Source organism: Rhineura floridana, chromosome 11 (genome assembly GCF_030035675.1).
Source record: "Rhineura floridana isolate rRhiFlo1 chromosome 11, rRhiFlo1.hap2, whole genome shotgun sequence".
In the NCBI taxonomy this organism is placed as follows: domain Eukaryota; kingdom Metazoa; phylum Chordata; class Lepidosauria; order Squamata; family Rhineuridae; genus Rhineura; species Rhineura floridana.
In genome coordinates, this window is record NC_084490.1 from 36,672,858 (window position 1) to 36,690,104 (window position 17,247).

At 40.8% G+C, this 17,247-nt stretch overlaps 1 protein-coding gene across 1 annotated transcript; it reads right to left on the reverse strand.

Moving 5' to 3' along the window:
* Positions 1-438: 438 nt before the first annotated feature.
* On the reverse strand, positions 439-7,538 carry LOC133367986 (vomeronasal type-2 receptor 26-like). The gene is made up of 4 exons (XM_061592072.1): positions 7,251-7,538; positions 5,580-6,428; positions 2,162-2,288; positions 439-1,340 (listed from the first exon to the last, which is right to left on the reverse strand). The coding sequence occupies exons 1-4, from the start codon at positions 7,536-7,538 to the stop codon at positions 439-441; spliced, it is 2,166 nt and encodes a 721-aa protein (XP_061448056.1).
* Positions 7,539-17,247: the final 9,709 nt, after the last annotated feature.

Sequence of the window (17,247 nt, forward strand, 5' to 3'; positions counted from 1 at the left end):
CCTTGTTAGAGTGTTTTAGTTATGTTTACATTTATAAACAAGTATAAATTACTGATTTAATAGCACATTGGATTGCTCTGCCCTCTGCATCAATATTGGAAATGCACCTCTTTGATATCATGATTCTGTTACTTTGCACTGATATGTGGAGTATGTTCAACAAATGCTGCATGTCTGAACTTATAAAATGAAATTATTTTATCACTGCTATAATGTTGTATACTATTTTAATGCTATTACTTGATTACAAATTTTATTACACATTAAACAGATATTACTTTGTGCAAGAGTTGCCACAGAGCTAATTCAGCTCTGCAAATTTAGTGACATCAGATGGTTCTCTCATTGGATACTATATATGCCAGTGTCCTCCTTGCAGTTAGTTCTAAATGAAGAAATTTGTATCATTACAAAATATTTATGTGACTAATCCTTTATCTAATCTTTCTTCTTGAAGAATTGGTCCCTGGTGTTCATGTCAGGTCTCAGCAAAATAATGTAAATTTTAGGGGCAAAAATGCAACACAGTAACCCAGCGCTCGATGCCAAAATAGAGAAGATCTCCACAGCCACCATGTATTTGCCCTTGATGCTCAGGAAGGTTGGAATGAAGGATCCCCAGACACTGCAAAAAACCAACATGCTGAAGGTGATAAACTTGGCTTCATTGAAACTGTCTGGCAATTTCCTGGCTAGGAAGGCCACAGTGAAGGTGACACTGGCCTGAAAGCCCATGTAGCACAGAACAGTGTAAAACATGATACCTGAGCCTTCATTACATCGTACTACAATATGTTCAGGCTGTGAGACCATATCAAGATCTGGGAATGGGGGAGAGGTGAATAGCCAGATGGCACAGATGCTAACTTGAACAAGAGAGCCAAAAATGATAATGATGTTGGAGAGTCTTTTGCCCACCCATTTCCTCATCTTGCTTCCAGGGTTTGTGGCCATGAATGCCACAACCACCGTGATGGTTTTAGCAAGCACACAACAAAGTGCAAGTGAAAAAATGTTTCCAAAAGCAGCTTGTCGAAGAAGGCAAGTTACCTTGCTTGGTCTTCCTATGAAGAGCAAGGAGCTAAGGAAGCAGATCAAGAGGGAGATTAGCAGGAGGTAGGTCAGGTCCCGATTGTTAGCTTTGACGATAGGTGTATCCTGGTGTTTAATAAAGGTTCCAAGAACCAGGGCTGTGATGAGAGCAAAAAAAAGCCCAGCAGAAGCCAAACTGATCCCTAACGTGTCACCATAGCCCAGAAAATGTATGGCTTTAGGGATACATTGGTTTTTATTCTTATTGGGATGTTCATCTCTGGAACACTTAACACATTGATATGCATCTGGAAGAAGCAGATATACTTTAAAAAGAAGCGTACAATCCGCCGGCCACTTCATCATCTTGAATAATGGTCTATAATACTTGAATAAACATCTTATATCATATAACTATATATCTAAAAGGAGATAGCTGTGATGGACTTCTGTTACTGGTAACATAGTCAAATGCAGTTCATGATGTTTGGCCTACCAAGCCTGACAATCATCCTCTGACTCCTGCCAGTATAGGACTGATTAAGACAATAGTTTGATGGAATTAGTGAGAATAGTCTTTATAGCCTCTCTCCCTAGGCATGGCATCTGGGATGCAACTTCAGCTGCAAGCCATGTTGCAGGAATTGTAGGAAACTGATTTTTATTCCCTTCTGTGATTCTGTATGGATCACAACTGTGGCATCTTTCTAGCAGGCCTCCCTACCTTCCACCCTTCCACTTCTGTCACTAGAGCAGAATCAAACAAGTTAAAGAGAGGAAAGGGAGCTGGCAGGCAGGCAGGTATGTGGGTTGGAGGGTGAGAGGTCTTGGAAACAAACAGAAGGGTTCAAAGATGACAGATAATGGTGGGCTTGACTTCTTATCCAGTTCAGATTAATATTCAATCCAAAGAAGAACTTCCAGGTACACAGTGCTTACCTTGTATTACAGAGAAACATTGCAACTTGCTGAGATGCATGTTTCTAAACCAGGAATGGCAAAATTTAGTGAATATATGTGCACAGAACAGAATAGCATGCAGAAACCAGAAATAATACCTAACTGCAGGATAAAGACATATTACATATCCTTATATGTTCCTTTGAAAATATTAGATCCTGTCACCTACCTGTCTGGTTAGAAATGGTCCCCTCTGGACACTGGAAACAATCATAGCAGCAAGATGGTTCTCCCTCAATAACACTTCTGTGATATCCTGGTCGGCATCTCTCAGAACACCTTGACTTGGGCAATGTCTAAACATAAATACAAGGTAATGGAATGGGATTTAAGTTAATGTAGGCAGCAGTCTCATACATATTTACCTGGAAATAGGTCCCATTACATTTGCATGTTATATTTTATTTTACTATCCAATGGTCGCGCAATCCCAGCCAATCACAAAGGCTATCTTTGCCTCGCAGATGCTTTCAGATATGCTTCTAGAAAACTAGTACTGTAGTTTCACAGCAAGAACATCTCACTCAGTGCCACTGCTGGCAACATAATAATGCATATATGGCACTAGTAACGGCATTCCTAATCATATTAACCTTTTGCATACCGTATATGTTCCTCTACTAATGTCCAAACACAGATCAGCCACAAGAAATATCACAGGATGAAGGATTGTCCTGATATGATGCTTCAGCGTTCTGCCATAATACTGACTTTTTGCATAAAACACATGGACATATAAAGATACCTTATTTATACTGTTTCTGGCCATTCTTCAATCCCCCTCAGTGCTATCTATTCTGATTGACACCAGCTCTCCAGCGTCTCAGGCTTGGTTTTTTGAAATCTCTTAACTGTAGGTGTTTGGAATTGAGTTTAGGAGCTTCTAAATGTGAAAGGTATGTGTTTCATCACTAAACTATAATCTCAACCAAAACATGAAATTGGATAGCCATATTTTAGCATCAGGGCATTTATGTTATATCATTTAGGATTTCTTTTTCCTTTGAGAAGCACATCTCATTTTTAGTATATGTATCAAGATGTTCATTTGAGATAACTCAAAGATGAAGAACCTGTGATCCTCCACTTGGACTCCAACTTCTATCAGCCCCAGCCAGTATTGTCAATGTTCAGGGATTATGGGAGGTGTAGTCCAACAACATATGACAAATGGAGGGTCATAGGCTACCAATCCCTGATCTAAGGATACATAGCTTGGGTCAAACTAGATGCTGTATTGATTAAATATCTAGAAACCACATCAGATTATTTTTTTTTAAAAAAGAAAATCCTAGGTGAGATACAACAACAATTGATGCCCCCCCGCCAAGCTTAACATCTATTTAAACAATTTGCATGTCCCTGGATCAATTCCTTGGTATTACTACTCTGAATAGTTTCCTGAGGGCTGGGGATCAATACATTTCCTACAAATTTTTCCATTAATTTGAATTTTAATATAAAGGGTAGGCTTCCTCATTTTGATGGTTGGAAAGGGAGCCACATAGTTCCAAACTCTAAAAATCTGGAATACACACCTGGTTGGAGATGCTGCTGGGCCATAGAACAGCATCTTTCTTAATAATGATTTGTTTTCCTGCGGAAGCCTGAGGATCCATCATTCCGACTCTTGTTTGGATGAAGGATTTATTTGGGAATGTCACCAAGTTAACAATGTCATAGCCAGCAGAAAATTCCAAGTTTTCATTGAAAAATATCTCCTCCCCGGCACTATTGTTGAACCGAATATTTCTCAAATGTGGGTGAAGCTAGATGGAAAAGTCCCAGCATTTGCAAAAGGGCAAAATATTCTGCTATTAGCTTCTAATAAACTCATTGTACTAAGCTGAAGGTCTAATCTATTCCCCTTTCCCATGTCCCAGCTTCTTCCCTACTGTAACGTGACATGGAAAAAAGAGGGGTGGGGAAATAGGAAAAAGGGAGAATGCTTTCTAGAAATAGAACAGGTGACTATCATCAGCATATCTGCATCAGTTCCAAAACATTCAGCAATAGAGGTTAAATTAGATCATAACTAAACCTTATTTCATGTATACCATTTTTCTTTCACCAATAGGTCAGCTAATTATTCAGGAATGGAAGGACTACACAAGGATGAGGAATCTGTGGCCCTTCAGATGTTGTTAGTCTCCCACCCCCATCAGCCCCAATCATCATGGCCAATAGTAAAAAATGATTGGAGTTGGAGTCTAGCAACATTTGGAGGGCCACTGAATCCCCACGCCTGGAACATACAGAGTTTCTGTTCAGCAGAGTGGTTTTTGCAAGCTGTGTGTGAGTTTGTGACTTTACCTGAATGAGCAGACCTTTTTTCTGCATACAATCACACTGAGGTTTTAGACTTTAGTAAAATAAGAAAAGCTTATTTTCTGAAGGAAATACTTGCTTGATAGTAAAGACACTCTAGTCCTAACTAGCTATGTTGGAGGTGTCAGACCCAGCATGGTATCTGACCTCATGCTGTGGAGAGAGAGAGAGAGAGAGAGAGAGAGAACAACAAGAAGGAAGAAGACCTGAGAATACTAATCTAATCACAGGAAGGAAGGTCAGCATGAAGGTCACAGGACAGTGGAAATGGTCTAGGAATCCAGGAGGCAATCTCTTTCTATACACCAGGCAACCCACACCAATGTAGAGTTGCATTCCACACTTGCAACAGGTTCAAGGTGGACTTCTGCTAAGGGCTGGATACATCTGAACAGCTGCCTCCATGCAACTGGAACCCAAGTGGCAGAGAGCAGAAAAATTATTTGGAACAAGATACATTTCCAGAAAAGCAACAGCAACATAGTTTCACTTGAACAGGAGAGGAATTACTAGAACAGGGGTGAAGAACCTCATGACAGGGTGATGAGTACAGTCCTCCAGATGTTTCCATCTGGTTTTTCCTTGTAGGGAAGGCTCTTGAGAAGCAGTCAACCCTTCTCTTGGTCGACTGAGACTAGGGAGGGTTTGATTCTGTGGGGTGCTGCTAGACAAGAGGATTCCCTGCAGGGAAGGCTATTGAGAAGCAGCAACACCCTGGAGTATCCAGGACTGAATCCTCCGCTTTGTAAATGCTAAGTGGAGAATTTGATCCTGCTGGGGCCTGCTTCCCCAGCACACTGCCTGTGGGAAACATACTGGCAAAGCAGACTCCTGCAGCTTTCCTACCACACACCACACCCCTTGACAGCCCCAATCACTCCAGGTGGGGTCAACCCAACTCAGGCCAGTCCGGAGCTATCTTGACCCAATTTGGCCCAAGCCCAGATCCCCCCAAATAGCCCAATTTGATTCAGGATTCAGGCTTTGTTAGAATCTAGTGCACACCTGTATAACAAATACACTGTCCCTGGTTGGAATATATCTTTATTTCTGAGTTAAAAGGGACACACAGTTTTCTCTCAGATAATCCATTTTGAAAATGATTAATCCAATCAGCAAAATGGGACAAAAAACTAGGGCATCAGTATCTGTATTGTTTGGAGAAGATTCACTGATAGCAAAGGAGAAGTCTAAGAAGTCTAAAACTCTACTCTTTTGCTAGCTCATTGCAACCAATAAGATTAATGACCCAGCATTACCTCCCATGGCCTCATTTTCTGACTGTCCATTTTAGGAGTTTCTAACCATACTGTCTGTCTGGATGAGTAAATTTGATGTAAAGTATGTGCCAAGGCAAGGAGTGCATTGTAAATACTGTAACTTTGTCCAGATATGCTCATTTCAAATATGGTCTCAGGAAGACTCTCTAGTTTTTCCTCCCCTGTACACAGTTTGTGTTTTTGTGTGGCTTGTTTGATGCTACATCCAAATGCAGCATTCCAGAAGTTTTTCATCAACATACTATTTTTGAGCTGTTGAGGGTTATATGTCTGCAGAAATCTCTGAAATCCTGGAACATCATTTTTGTGGATAACCATGGACAAGGAGCCCTGGAAGTATCTTACATTCCAGTCATCTGGAAAAAGCTTTGACGTGAAGTCCACCTGGGCTGTTGCAATCCAAATCTTCTCTTTGGGTTTCTTTCCAATGTGATGTTGAAGATGGAATATAATTTGTAAACCCTGCAGAGAGTAAGTGTCCCCATGTACAACGATGACATTGGCTTTAGTCTTCTGAAGAGCTGCCAGAATATTTCCCACAGAAAATATATTGCGTTGTTCCCCATTAGAAGAATGCAGAAGGATTAATGGTGCCTTTTCTGTGAAGTCAACACAGATGCCATTCCTACTGAGCATTGCTTTCAAACTTTGTGCAAATGCCTCCCCACTGTCATTATTAGAAACAGTGAGGCCAATCCATATCCATCCAAAATATTTTAGCAAGTGCACTATCCCTTCATACTGAGAAGCTTCATTTGGGGCAATTTGGTAAAAGAAAGGGAACTGGATTTTGTCACACAGTACTCGATGAACTGGATAATAACTGAGCTGCAAACAAAGGTCAAGGGTATACTTAGAGCTGTAAAAAAGACTGCATGTCTCTTCAGATGTAAAATCTATTGAGTCCAATGAAGCTTACACCTTGGCTATTGAGTATGAAGATTACATCTAAAAACAGTCAAAACTCCAATTTGATTCCCAAAAAAGACATCTTACTGGGGGGAAAATAGCAGTTCTTTGACTATATATGTGACTAATATTCTATAGTTAATTTTCATGGACAGGGAAAGTTCTATGCAATTATGAAGAATATTAGAGTATAATCTTAGTATTAGATTAATATTAATGATGCTGGTGTGGCTAATTTAAAATTACTTATTTAAAGTATTTATATTTAAAAAAATTCAAGGTGGTTCACAGAAATCTAAAACACAAATTTATTAAAATCAGTACATTAAAACAACTAATGCAGCAGCATAAATACACTTATAGATTTCATGACATTATTGGACATGAAACTGAATTATTATGTGGTAGTAGTCACATATGTGCATCAAACATGAGGCCCATACTCAACAAACCTATCAATTGGTGCTGGTGCTGGTGCTGGTGCAGATACACCTTCATGGTACCTGGATGCAGACTGGATTATGCAATTCTTGATGAAGTAAACTTGGGTGGAACTCAACATGTGAATATAAGAACAAGAGCATCCCATCAGGACACTAAAGCCCTGTACAATGGTACTGGAAATCCCTCACTCCATTTTAAAAACTTAGTTTTGTCTTTGTTGTAGTTAAATGTCTTTCTTCAGGGAGAGTTTGTCTTTTGCCTGGCAAATTTGTAAACGTCCTCTCCATGCATGCCTACCTGTGGGATCTTGTAGAGACTCAAGATGGTGCCTATCTGAATAGAAGATTCAGAATTCAGTCCTCCAGTGACTGCAGGCATCGTGTACTGCCTTCCACATTGGTAATTGGGAAAGATGTCTTTTTGTGCAGATAGTAGAGACAGAGTGATATCATCATTTAATCCTGCCTGAAATAAGTTGTCAAAAATGTGGAATCCCAGGGTGACATTGGGTAGTAAGTCTGGATCCTTGTTGATCTCCTCAACAGCAAACATGAAAGTGAATACATACTGGTAGGTCTTTCTCATCACCCTACAATGACATTAATTTATTTTAATGTATGTGCTTACAGTCACCCCTTTTTTAAAAAAGAGAGAGAATAGATTTAATGGGGGGGACTCACTAAAGGTTTAAAGCATTGCAAGCCACATCTGCAGATTGCTGATTGTCAGGTTTTAGAGAACCTCCAGGGAAAGAGATAGCTATGGGACAGCTATGAACAACACTGTGCTAAATGCCTTCTTGATCTAAGTATGCTGTTTGAACTCACTTATCCAAAATACCAGACATGCAATTGTCAAAAATATAATTTGTGGATATAATCTAAATCATTGTTGCATGATGCATACAAGTGACTATGGTGAGGTATCATCTTCTCCATTTAAATATAGATAAGGGTATAATGTGAAGTACAACTTATACAGTTCTGAATCATTATAGCACATGGAAACTGCCCCAGTTCACCACTATCCTGGAATACCCGATGACAACATTCACAAATTTGCAATCACTTCGTGACATACATTTTCACTGCAGGAGCAAATATACTCTCTCTCTCTCTCTCTCTCTCTCTCTCTCTCTCTCTCTCTCTCTCTCTCTCTCAATGAAATTAAATGGGAAACCTATCAACATAACCATCATCAAAGTCTATGCTCCGACGTCAAACGCAGAAGAAGAGGAATTGGAGAGATTTTATGCAGAAGTACAAGAAGAAATTGATCACACACCAAAACAAGATGTGCTGATAATCATGGGCGATTTGAATGCAAAAGTAGGGAACAGAGAAGAACTAGGAATTGTGGGGAAATGGGGCCTAGGAGACAGAAATGAAGCAGGAGAAAGACTTATTGAATTCTGTGAAGCCAATAATTTGTTTCTTGCAAACACATTTTTTGAACAACCAAAAAGACGACTGTACACATGGACATCACCAAATGCTAAATATAGGAATCAAATTGATTATATAATTGGTAGCAGAAGATGGAGAAGTTCCATACTTTCTGCGAAAACAAGACCAGGAGCAGACTGTGGTACAGATCATGAACTGATTGTATCGAAAATCAGAGTAAAGCTAAAGAAGACCAACAAAGCAATCATAATGCCAAAATACAATTTAAATAACATCCCAGAAGCATATAAAGATCAAATAAGGAACAGGTATGAGGCTTTAAACTTAGTTGACAGAGAACCAGAACTATGGAATGAAGTCAGAGACGTTATCAGGGAAGAATGCTAAAAGACAATACCTCTAGTTAAAAAGAGAGAAAGAGTGAAATGGATGACTGAAAAAACTCTTAAAATGGTTAAAGAGAGAAGGAAAGCAAAAGCAAAAGGAGATAGAAACACCGTCAGAACCCTAAATGCAACTATACAGCGACTAGTACGTAGGGACAAAGAGAACTATTACAATAGTTACTGTATGGAAATAGAAGAGGACAACAAAAAGGGTAGAACAAGAGCCCTGTTCCAAAAGATTAGAGAAATGAAAGGGAAATTTAAACCAAGAGTAGGAATGTTGAATAATCAACAGGGGAACACACTGACTGACCGAGATGAAATAAAAGGAAGATGGAAGCAATACACTGAAGAACTCTATAAAAGAGATGCCAGGATGACAGATTCATTCATGGAGGAACCGTATGATGAAGAAGCAGAAATTTTAGAATGTGAGGTGAAAGCTGCTCTTAAAATACTTGGAAGAAACAAATCACCAGGAATAGATGACATACCAGTAGAGCTGCTACAAGCTACTGAGACTGAATCTGTCCAAATTTTGACAAAAATCTGTCAAGAAATATGGAAAATTAAACAATGGCCCAGAGACTGGAAGAGTTCCATATACATCCCAATTCCAAAGAAAGGGGATCCCAGAGAATGCAGTAATTATCGAACTATTGCCTTAATATCCCTTGCAAGTAAAGTAATGCTCAAGATTCTACAACAAAGGCTCTTGCCATATATGGAGCAAGAAATGCCAGATGTCCAAGCTGGATTTAGAAAGGGAAGAGGCACCAGAGATCATATTGCAAACATACGTTGGATAATGGAACGGAGCAAGGAATTTCAGAAGAAAATCACCCTGTGCCTTATAGATTACAGCAAAGCCTTTGACTGTGTAGATCATGAAAAACTATGGAATGCTTTAAAAGAAATGGGGGTGCCACAGCATCTGATTGTCCTGATGTGCAACCTAAACTCTGGACAAGAGGCTACTGTAAGGACGGAATATGGAGAAACCGAGGGTGTGAGATAGGGGTGTATTTTATCACCCTATTTATTTAATCTATACGCAGAACATATCATACGGAAAGCAAGATCAGACCAAGATGAAGGAGGTGTGAAAATTGGAGGGAGAAATATCAATAATTTAAGATATGCAGAAGATACCATACTACTAGCAGAAACCAGTAATGATTTGAAACAAATGCTGATGAAAGTTAAAGAGGAAAGCACAAAAGCAGGACTACAGCTGAACGTCAAGAAGACTAAAGTAATGACAACAGAAGATTTATGTAACTTTACAGTTGACAATGAGGACATTGAACTTGTCAAGGATTATCAGTACCTTGACACAGTCATTAACCAAAATGGAAACATTAGTCAAGAAATCAGAAGAAGGCTAGGACTAGGGAGAGCAGCTGTGAGAGAACTAGAAAAGGTCCTCAAATGCAAAGATGTATCACTGAACACTAAAGTCAGGATCATTCAGACCATGGTATTTCCGATCTCTATGTATGGATGTGAACGTTGGACAGTGAAAAAAGCGGACAAGAGAAAAATCAACTCATTTGAAATGTGGTGTTGGAGGAGAGCTTTGCGGATACCATGGACTGCAAAAAAGACCAATGATTGGGTGTTAGAACAAATTAAACCAGAACTATCACTAGAAGCTAAGATGATGAAACTGAGGTTATCCTATTTTGGACACATCATGAGAAGACATGATTCACTAGAAAAGACAATAATGCTGGGAAAAACAGAAGGGAGTAGAAAAAGAGGAAGGCCAAACAAGAGATGGATTGATTCCATAAAGGAAGCCACAGACCTGAACTTACAAGATCTGAACAGGGTGGTTCATGACAGATGCTCTTGGAGGTCGCTGATTCATAGGGTTGCCATAAGTCGCAGTCGACTTGGAGGCACATAACAACAACAAATCTATCTATCTATCTATCTATCTGTCTATCTATCTATCTATCTATCGGCATCCCTATATAAAAATGAAGCTTGCATGGCCCAGATTAGAGCTGGTGTAGCATTGTGGCTAAAAGAGTGAGCAATGAATCATGAAGTCCCTCAGTTTATTCAAATTACACTTACTGGAACACATCTTTCCTGAAACTAGGTAAAGTAGTGAAGGATTCTTCAGATAATATACTTGTTCGCAGAGATGAAACTGCCCCAATAACAAGGGTTCCTGGCTGAAAATAATCATCTTTATATCTGTAAGTTGTTGCTTTGCAGCATTTCTTTAAATTGTGGCTGATGGCCTGAGGCAGGAGCAGAAGCAACAGCGGTAGAAATAGCATCTTAGGTCACTGCAGCCTATTCAGACCTTGCGACTCTCACTCGTGCTTAGTAGCAGAAAGACTTGACAGCGCCTAACACATCCCGCTACTCTGAACAACGTAGATATGCTAATTGTAGTCTGGCTATGGCAAAACCTTGTTATAAGCCCTGACTCTCCAGACCTTTCAAGAGCTCTAATAGCAGTCATAGTAGTCTTCATGGCTTATTATCAGGTTTTGCAAGGAGTGGTGAGTGTGTGTTTATTATCATGCTGATTCTGAAAGTTGCTCCTGAAAATCCCTGTGGTTTTCACATGGACAACATGTTATCATCTTTATATATAATTACAGACTAGACAAAGTGCCTCTTTAATGTATTTGTCTCTCTCCAAAATTGCTTAATGTTGCATAATGTAAAGCTGCAGAAATGTTTTATGTAGAAACTCCCCAAAGGCACTTTCTACTTATTATTGAGTTAGTAGACAAGTTCAGTGACCCTTATGTGTCCTTCCACAGAACACACGCATTGAAGTAGCACTCTATGATGAGGCAACTCCAAGGATTTGTGATAGTGCCTCCCACATGATTCATCTTTTTCATAGTTCTTGGGAGCAGGGGTGGCTGATGCCCATTGCGTCTGGTAGAGTGGAAGGCAGGGAGCCCAAACAGTAGGTGAAGTCAGAGCCAATGACCAAGCAGAACCAATAATTTCTAGTTTTGTCCCCATCCTTTTCTCTGCTGAGTTCTGTAAGTGCAATACTGAGACTAAGGAGGAGGATGGCTGGCAGTGCTAGCCCCTGGACTGGTTGTAAGAAGGCAGGCAAGCAGGTAGGGACAGGCTGAGGGCAGGCTGAATTTGGTGGGGCAATGCCCCATTTGCCCTAACAGGGCAGCCTCCATTCCTTGACAGCATAGCCAAGCACACTGTGACAATTAGCCACTTCCATTGGCAACGAAGCAAAGAATGAAGCTCACCTAATATCAAAATAATGGGATTAACCAAAGTTTATTTTTCTTGCACTCAGACTCCTCTTTGGAGAATGACCACTCTCTGATTTGGACCTTGCATAATATATATTCTAGCTCTTATAAAAGCTAAAATGTCACCTTTATTTTGTACATGGGATGGGATAAAGATGCTGCAGGAGGCAAAAAATGAGGGGGAAAGGTGTAGGGGTTGGCTAGGATAGGCAGGGCAAAAAGGGCAGAGCCTCATATTGACTCAAAAAATTAAACTGGATTATTTCCAACATTTTGGGAGAAATAACTTGATGTTTCCCAATAGGGGCAAGCTTGCCCATCTCTAGGTTCTGCCTTCTCTTAGGCACTCCACCTGCTGTACCCAGATCAACGTAGATTGTTCTGCTATGTGGAATGATTCCACTGTAGGAATATTGAAAGGACATCTGGTTGGCCACTGTGGGAGGCAGGAAGTTGAACTAGATAGGCCTTTGGTTTGATTGAGCAAGACTTTTTATGTTTTTAAGGATCCAGTATTGGAGGTGGTATGCCTCTGAAGAGTAGTTTCTGGGGATCAATAGTAGTAGAGTGCTGATGTGCTCATGTCCTGCTTGCAGGCTTTCCACAGGCATCTGGTTGGCCACTGTGAAACAGGGTGCTGGACTAGATGGGCATTTGGCTTGATCCATGTAATGCCCCTGTATTTTGATGACTGTAAATATGGTAAGTGCGGGTTTGTTAAAGTATATATGGTAAGTGGATTGAGTGAGAGGGGGGAGTACATGGGCTAGAATGCTGGAGAATGCTGTATGATGATTGGCTGAGTATTTGAATGGCTGAAGGTATAAATGAGAGGATGATGGTTGTTGGAGGGGTTGGGGAGTTGAGAGAGTTGGTAGTGAAGAGTTATTTTGAGGAGTTGGTTGGCAGAGTTCTGAGGGAGGCTTGGATTGTATTTGGCTGATATTTAGGCAAAATATATATGACTAGAAACATAAAGAGTGACACTATATGAAACCATACACTTGTGAAATCTACCTTACATATCAATCTACCTTGTTATTTCCTGGTATTTATAAATAAATATTTTATTGGTTTACCAAAGCCTGATCCTTGGCTGGGGTTTATACAGACCAGAAGGGTGGGCAGGATAATACCAAAGGCAGAGAAACAGTATCAAATGGTGGCAGCCAGGTAAGTATCACGCCTTTCAGGACGAATTCAGCTACCCCTGCAACGCATCTCTGGACACCGGAGAGGCAGACTCTAAGCATCTTATGCAGAAATTGGCGGAACCCCTGTTATGTGCTTCTGATAATCTGCCCCTGAACATGACGCTGAAATCTCCACACATTTTGGCGAAGCCTGCTAGTCATGACTTGTCGAAGACGGATCCCTTACCCAGGGAGGCAGAAAGCCTTTTGCCCACCAATCCAACGGGCGCAGCTGAACTTTTAAATGAATTCATCCCTACCCTGCTAGGCTGTCTCTTTATGATTGCCCTCGACTTGGACTCTATTAATTCATCTTTATTTGAATCTAACTGTTTGCTATCCCTGCTGGCCAAAACCTCTCCTAATCAGGAACACGTCCCTCCAGATGTTCATTTGCCCTCTCTCTCTACTCCTCCGTCAGATTGTAAACAAGTGACTCCAGGAAATAGTAAGTATGGCGTAAAATCTAAGAAACTCAAACGAAGACATTACATACCGCCGCCACCTAAGAAAAAAAAATCCAGTAACGTGAAGAATTACAAACATCTACCTGGCAGAAAAATGAATTTTAACAAGTTATTTACTCTTTTGCAGCAAAGTGAAACTACAAAGCCTATAGGGAAAATAAACAAAAATGCTCCTAATGCAATAACCTCGGAATCTACTCACTGTACCAACGCATCATGAAACACCCCCGCGAGTTCGTCCAACGCTGATACCTCCTCTCCACAACGATGCAACAATCTGCTTCCAGAAAATTGTCCCTTATCTTCAGTCGCCTTCGACCCATCATCATCTTTTCAGAAGAAGGCAAACTCTTTTATTGATCTCCCCCAAGATCCATGGGCTGAAGTCCTTTTAAGACCCAAAAGAGATCTTATAAACAAGACTGACCATTGGAATTTAGTTCTGGACCCTCTACAGCTAATATTTGAAAATTTCCCAAAACCTCCAGGACTACTTCCCCAACCTGCACGAATCCATCAATTCTGTAACTTATTCAGATCAAAATTGCCTCTATCAATAACAGACATATTTAATGTTAAATACCTATTTTTAATGGTCTTAAAGCACGTGCCTTAGTTCGCTTTTCTTCCTGTGATGTACCTCGTAAATTTCTCTCTATTAGACCATCACTAGCTGATTTAGGAATAACTATCCATAGATATTTTGAAAACAAAGCATCCCCAGAACCTCTAATTATCACTAGATTTCCTCCCCCTCCATACCCTAATTATTTGCAGATACACGACCCTCTTATTACTTTTGCCCCAGTCTCCACTTCTCTGGTACCTATTTCTAATGGTAGCCGCCACCAAGCTCACCTCTTTTGCCGCCAGCATTACCTAATCAGTTCACCGAAGAAGAGCTATTACTTATTGAAACCTTAACTCTTTGCCGGCCCAAAATCAGAATGAGATATTGGAGCGCCTTGAACAACTGAAAATCCATCTTATTACGCTTAAGAAAAGAGATTTAACCCATAAGCTCACAGAGAGCCTCAAAGCTCCAGTTACTAAGGATACATTTAAAAAAACCTTAGATCCCGTACAAGTACCTAACACCAGCGACATAGGCGATCCAATGTCAAATTTGGAAAATATCCCCCTGACTTACCAGACCTCCTATCAGAAAACCCCTCAGGGCATGTTGGAGAAAGATTCCCCTGCCCCAAATATGACACGCTCTAGTTGTGAAAACCTTTTCTCTTATCAGTTGGCTAAGCGTGCCAAAATTGATTCCCCTGGGTTCTGGACAAAAATGCGCTTTTTGGATCCAGAGGAAAGGGGATCTTTTGAGGCACTACCCTCTTTGAACCCTCGAAATACTCCTATTTCTAGCAACTCTTTGGCCCCAATTGTGAATATTTCTGAATCACAAGCACCACTTCTTTCAAGACCACCAACCCTGAATGGCTGTATCGTACAGTTGTCTCTTTTTAATGAGATCACTTCCATATGACCCATTTCTTTTCTTTCCTGGAATGTCAGCGGTTGGGAAAATAAATACCAAGACGCTGACTTTACAGAATTCCTAAATAACTTCACGATCATTTGCCTCCAGGAAACTTGGGCCACCAACACAGACAAAATGACTTTAACAGGATATGTATCCTATTCAAACCCGGCGACCAAGCATTCCAGGATCGGCCGACCCAGTGGTGGCCTAACTATCTTTGCCTCCTTTGCCTTGGCAGCAGTAATTACCCAGCTCCCGTTAACACTTCCAAGCTTTATGCAGGCCCTAAGGCTACAGGGACTATGGGATGGTCCTGTGATCTGTATCAACATCTACCTACCCCCTTCATATCACATTCAATCAATGGGATAGATTAGATGAGGCCCTCTCCTATATAGAGACACGGTTCCCAAATGATAAAATTCTCCTATGTGGAGACCTCAATGCCAGAATAGGTAACTCCTGGCCGTTCAACATCAACACTTCCAATCAGGACCCTTTTATTCACACCCTGTTTCCACACAAGCCACTTCAAGATTCAAAATCGAATAAACAAGGCCCTCTCCTAATAGAATTCGTGTCAGCACACCTGTTGGAAATTTTAAATGGCTGTATATACGATCTATCTATGGGCTCATTTACTTTCCGGACATCACGCAGTGCAAGTCTGATTGACTATATTCTGGTCTCTCAGACATTGCTGAAGGACATCATAGATTTCAGTGTTAATCCCAGGACTGAGAGTGACCATTTTCCTCTCTTACTTAGAATTAGGGCTCCCATGACCAGACTCTACTACCCCTCCCTTATGGAGCCTGTGAACATTGAAAAAAGAGTCTATTGGACAGATAGGAGGCGTGCATCTCTCACACTCCTATTTCAGAGTGACGCATTCCAACTAATCCGCCAGGAGGTCCTGAATGAAACCCAGGACCCCATATCGGCATTTCAAACAGTCCTATCCCTACTTAGGCCTCATATGACCCACAAAAGCAATGGCTACCAAAAAACCCCTCACTTATGCGCTTGGTTTGATCAAGAATGCAGAGACGCAAAAAAAAAATCTTAAGAAACTTCTACACTTGTCTCTTAAGTTCCCATCCCCTCAATCCCTTTTTGCCTTTAAATCAAATAAGGCCCTTTATAGATCCCTCCTGAGGGAAAAAAAATCAGCCTTTGCCGATTCTCGCTGGCAGCTATTAATAAAGATGATCACTGAAAACCAAGAACGCCAGTTCTGGTCTTTAGTAAAGTCGGGACTTGGCCTCAGCAACACTTCCAACCAGGTTTTGATCTCAATCTCAACCTGGTATTCTCATTTTTTACACCTCTGTTCCTCAATTTTGTCTCCCAGTAGTATATTACCCATGTCGGATATTTCCAATATGCCGTCATGGCCCCCAGTTTCACCCCAAGAAATTAAATTTCTGATTGATTCACTTAAAAATGGGAAATCCTCGGGAGAGGATTTCCTTTTACCAGAAGCTATTAAACAATTTCCTGATTGGTGGGCCCCTTTTTTGGCCCGCTTATTCACTAGAATAAATGGCGTTCCTTTTAAGGGGTGTATTTGCCCTCACCATAATTACAGGGAAGGCTTGTGAACATTCTAGAATCAAGAGTTAGGAGCCACGTGAGATCAATCAACCAATAGATGAAGGCGCGGAGCAGCAGATATAAGGCTGCTCCGTCCTTCCCGTGCTTGCCTTTTTCGCCTTGTGGCAGCTGCGTTTGTTCTCCTTACACATTGCTCCATCTGCGGTTTGGGCATTCCTGCTAAGTATTTTCATCGCTAGAGCTTCGTTTGCCAATTGTTTCCTTGTTTAAGCCTCTTCAGTTGCTTTATCTGATCTCCGACGATCAGCTGGGCGGCGGGCTCCGCCCACGCGCCCCGCGGCATGGTCCCACACACAGGCTTTATTATTTACTTGTTGTGCTACCGTTACAGTTATTGCCTTTTAAATTTCAGTAAGAAGGGTTGGAGTTGGTTGATTCTTTGTTCTTGTTACAGTTTGCGTGCATTTAAGTAATTGTGCCCTATCTATCGTTAACGTTATAATATTGACCCCCCCCATACGTTCTTGTTGAGTTCCTTT

Coding starts and splice junctions, on each gene's coding strand:
- LOC133367986 (XM_061592072.1), bottom strand. CDS start 7,538: ATGAGAAAGACCTACCAGTATGTATTCACTTTCATGTTTGCTGTTGAG. Junction 6,429..7,250: donor GTCTCTACAAGATCCCACAG/GTAGGCATGCAT, acceptor CTTTGTTTGCAG/CTCAGTTATTATCCAGTTCA. Junction 1,341..2,161: donor GACCATTTCTAACCAGACAG/GTAGGTGACAGG, acceptor TGCTTCTTCCAG/ATGCATATCAATGTGTTAAG.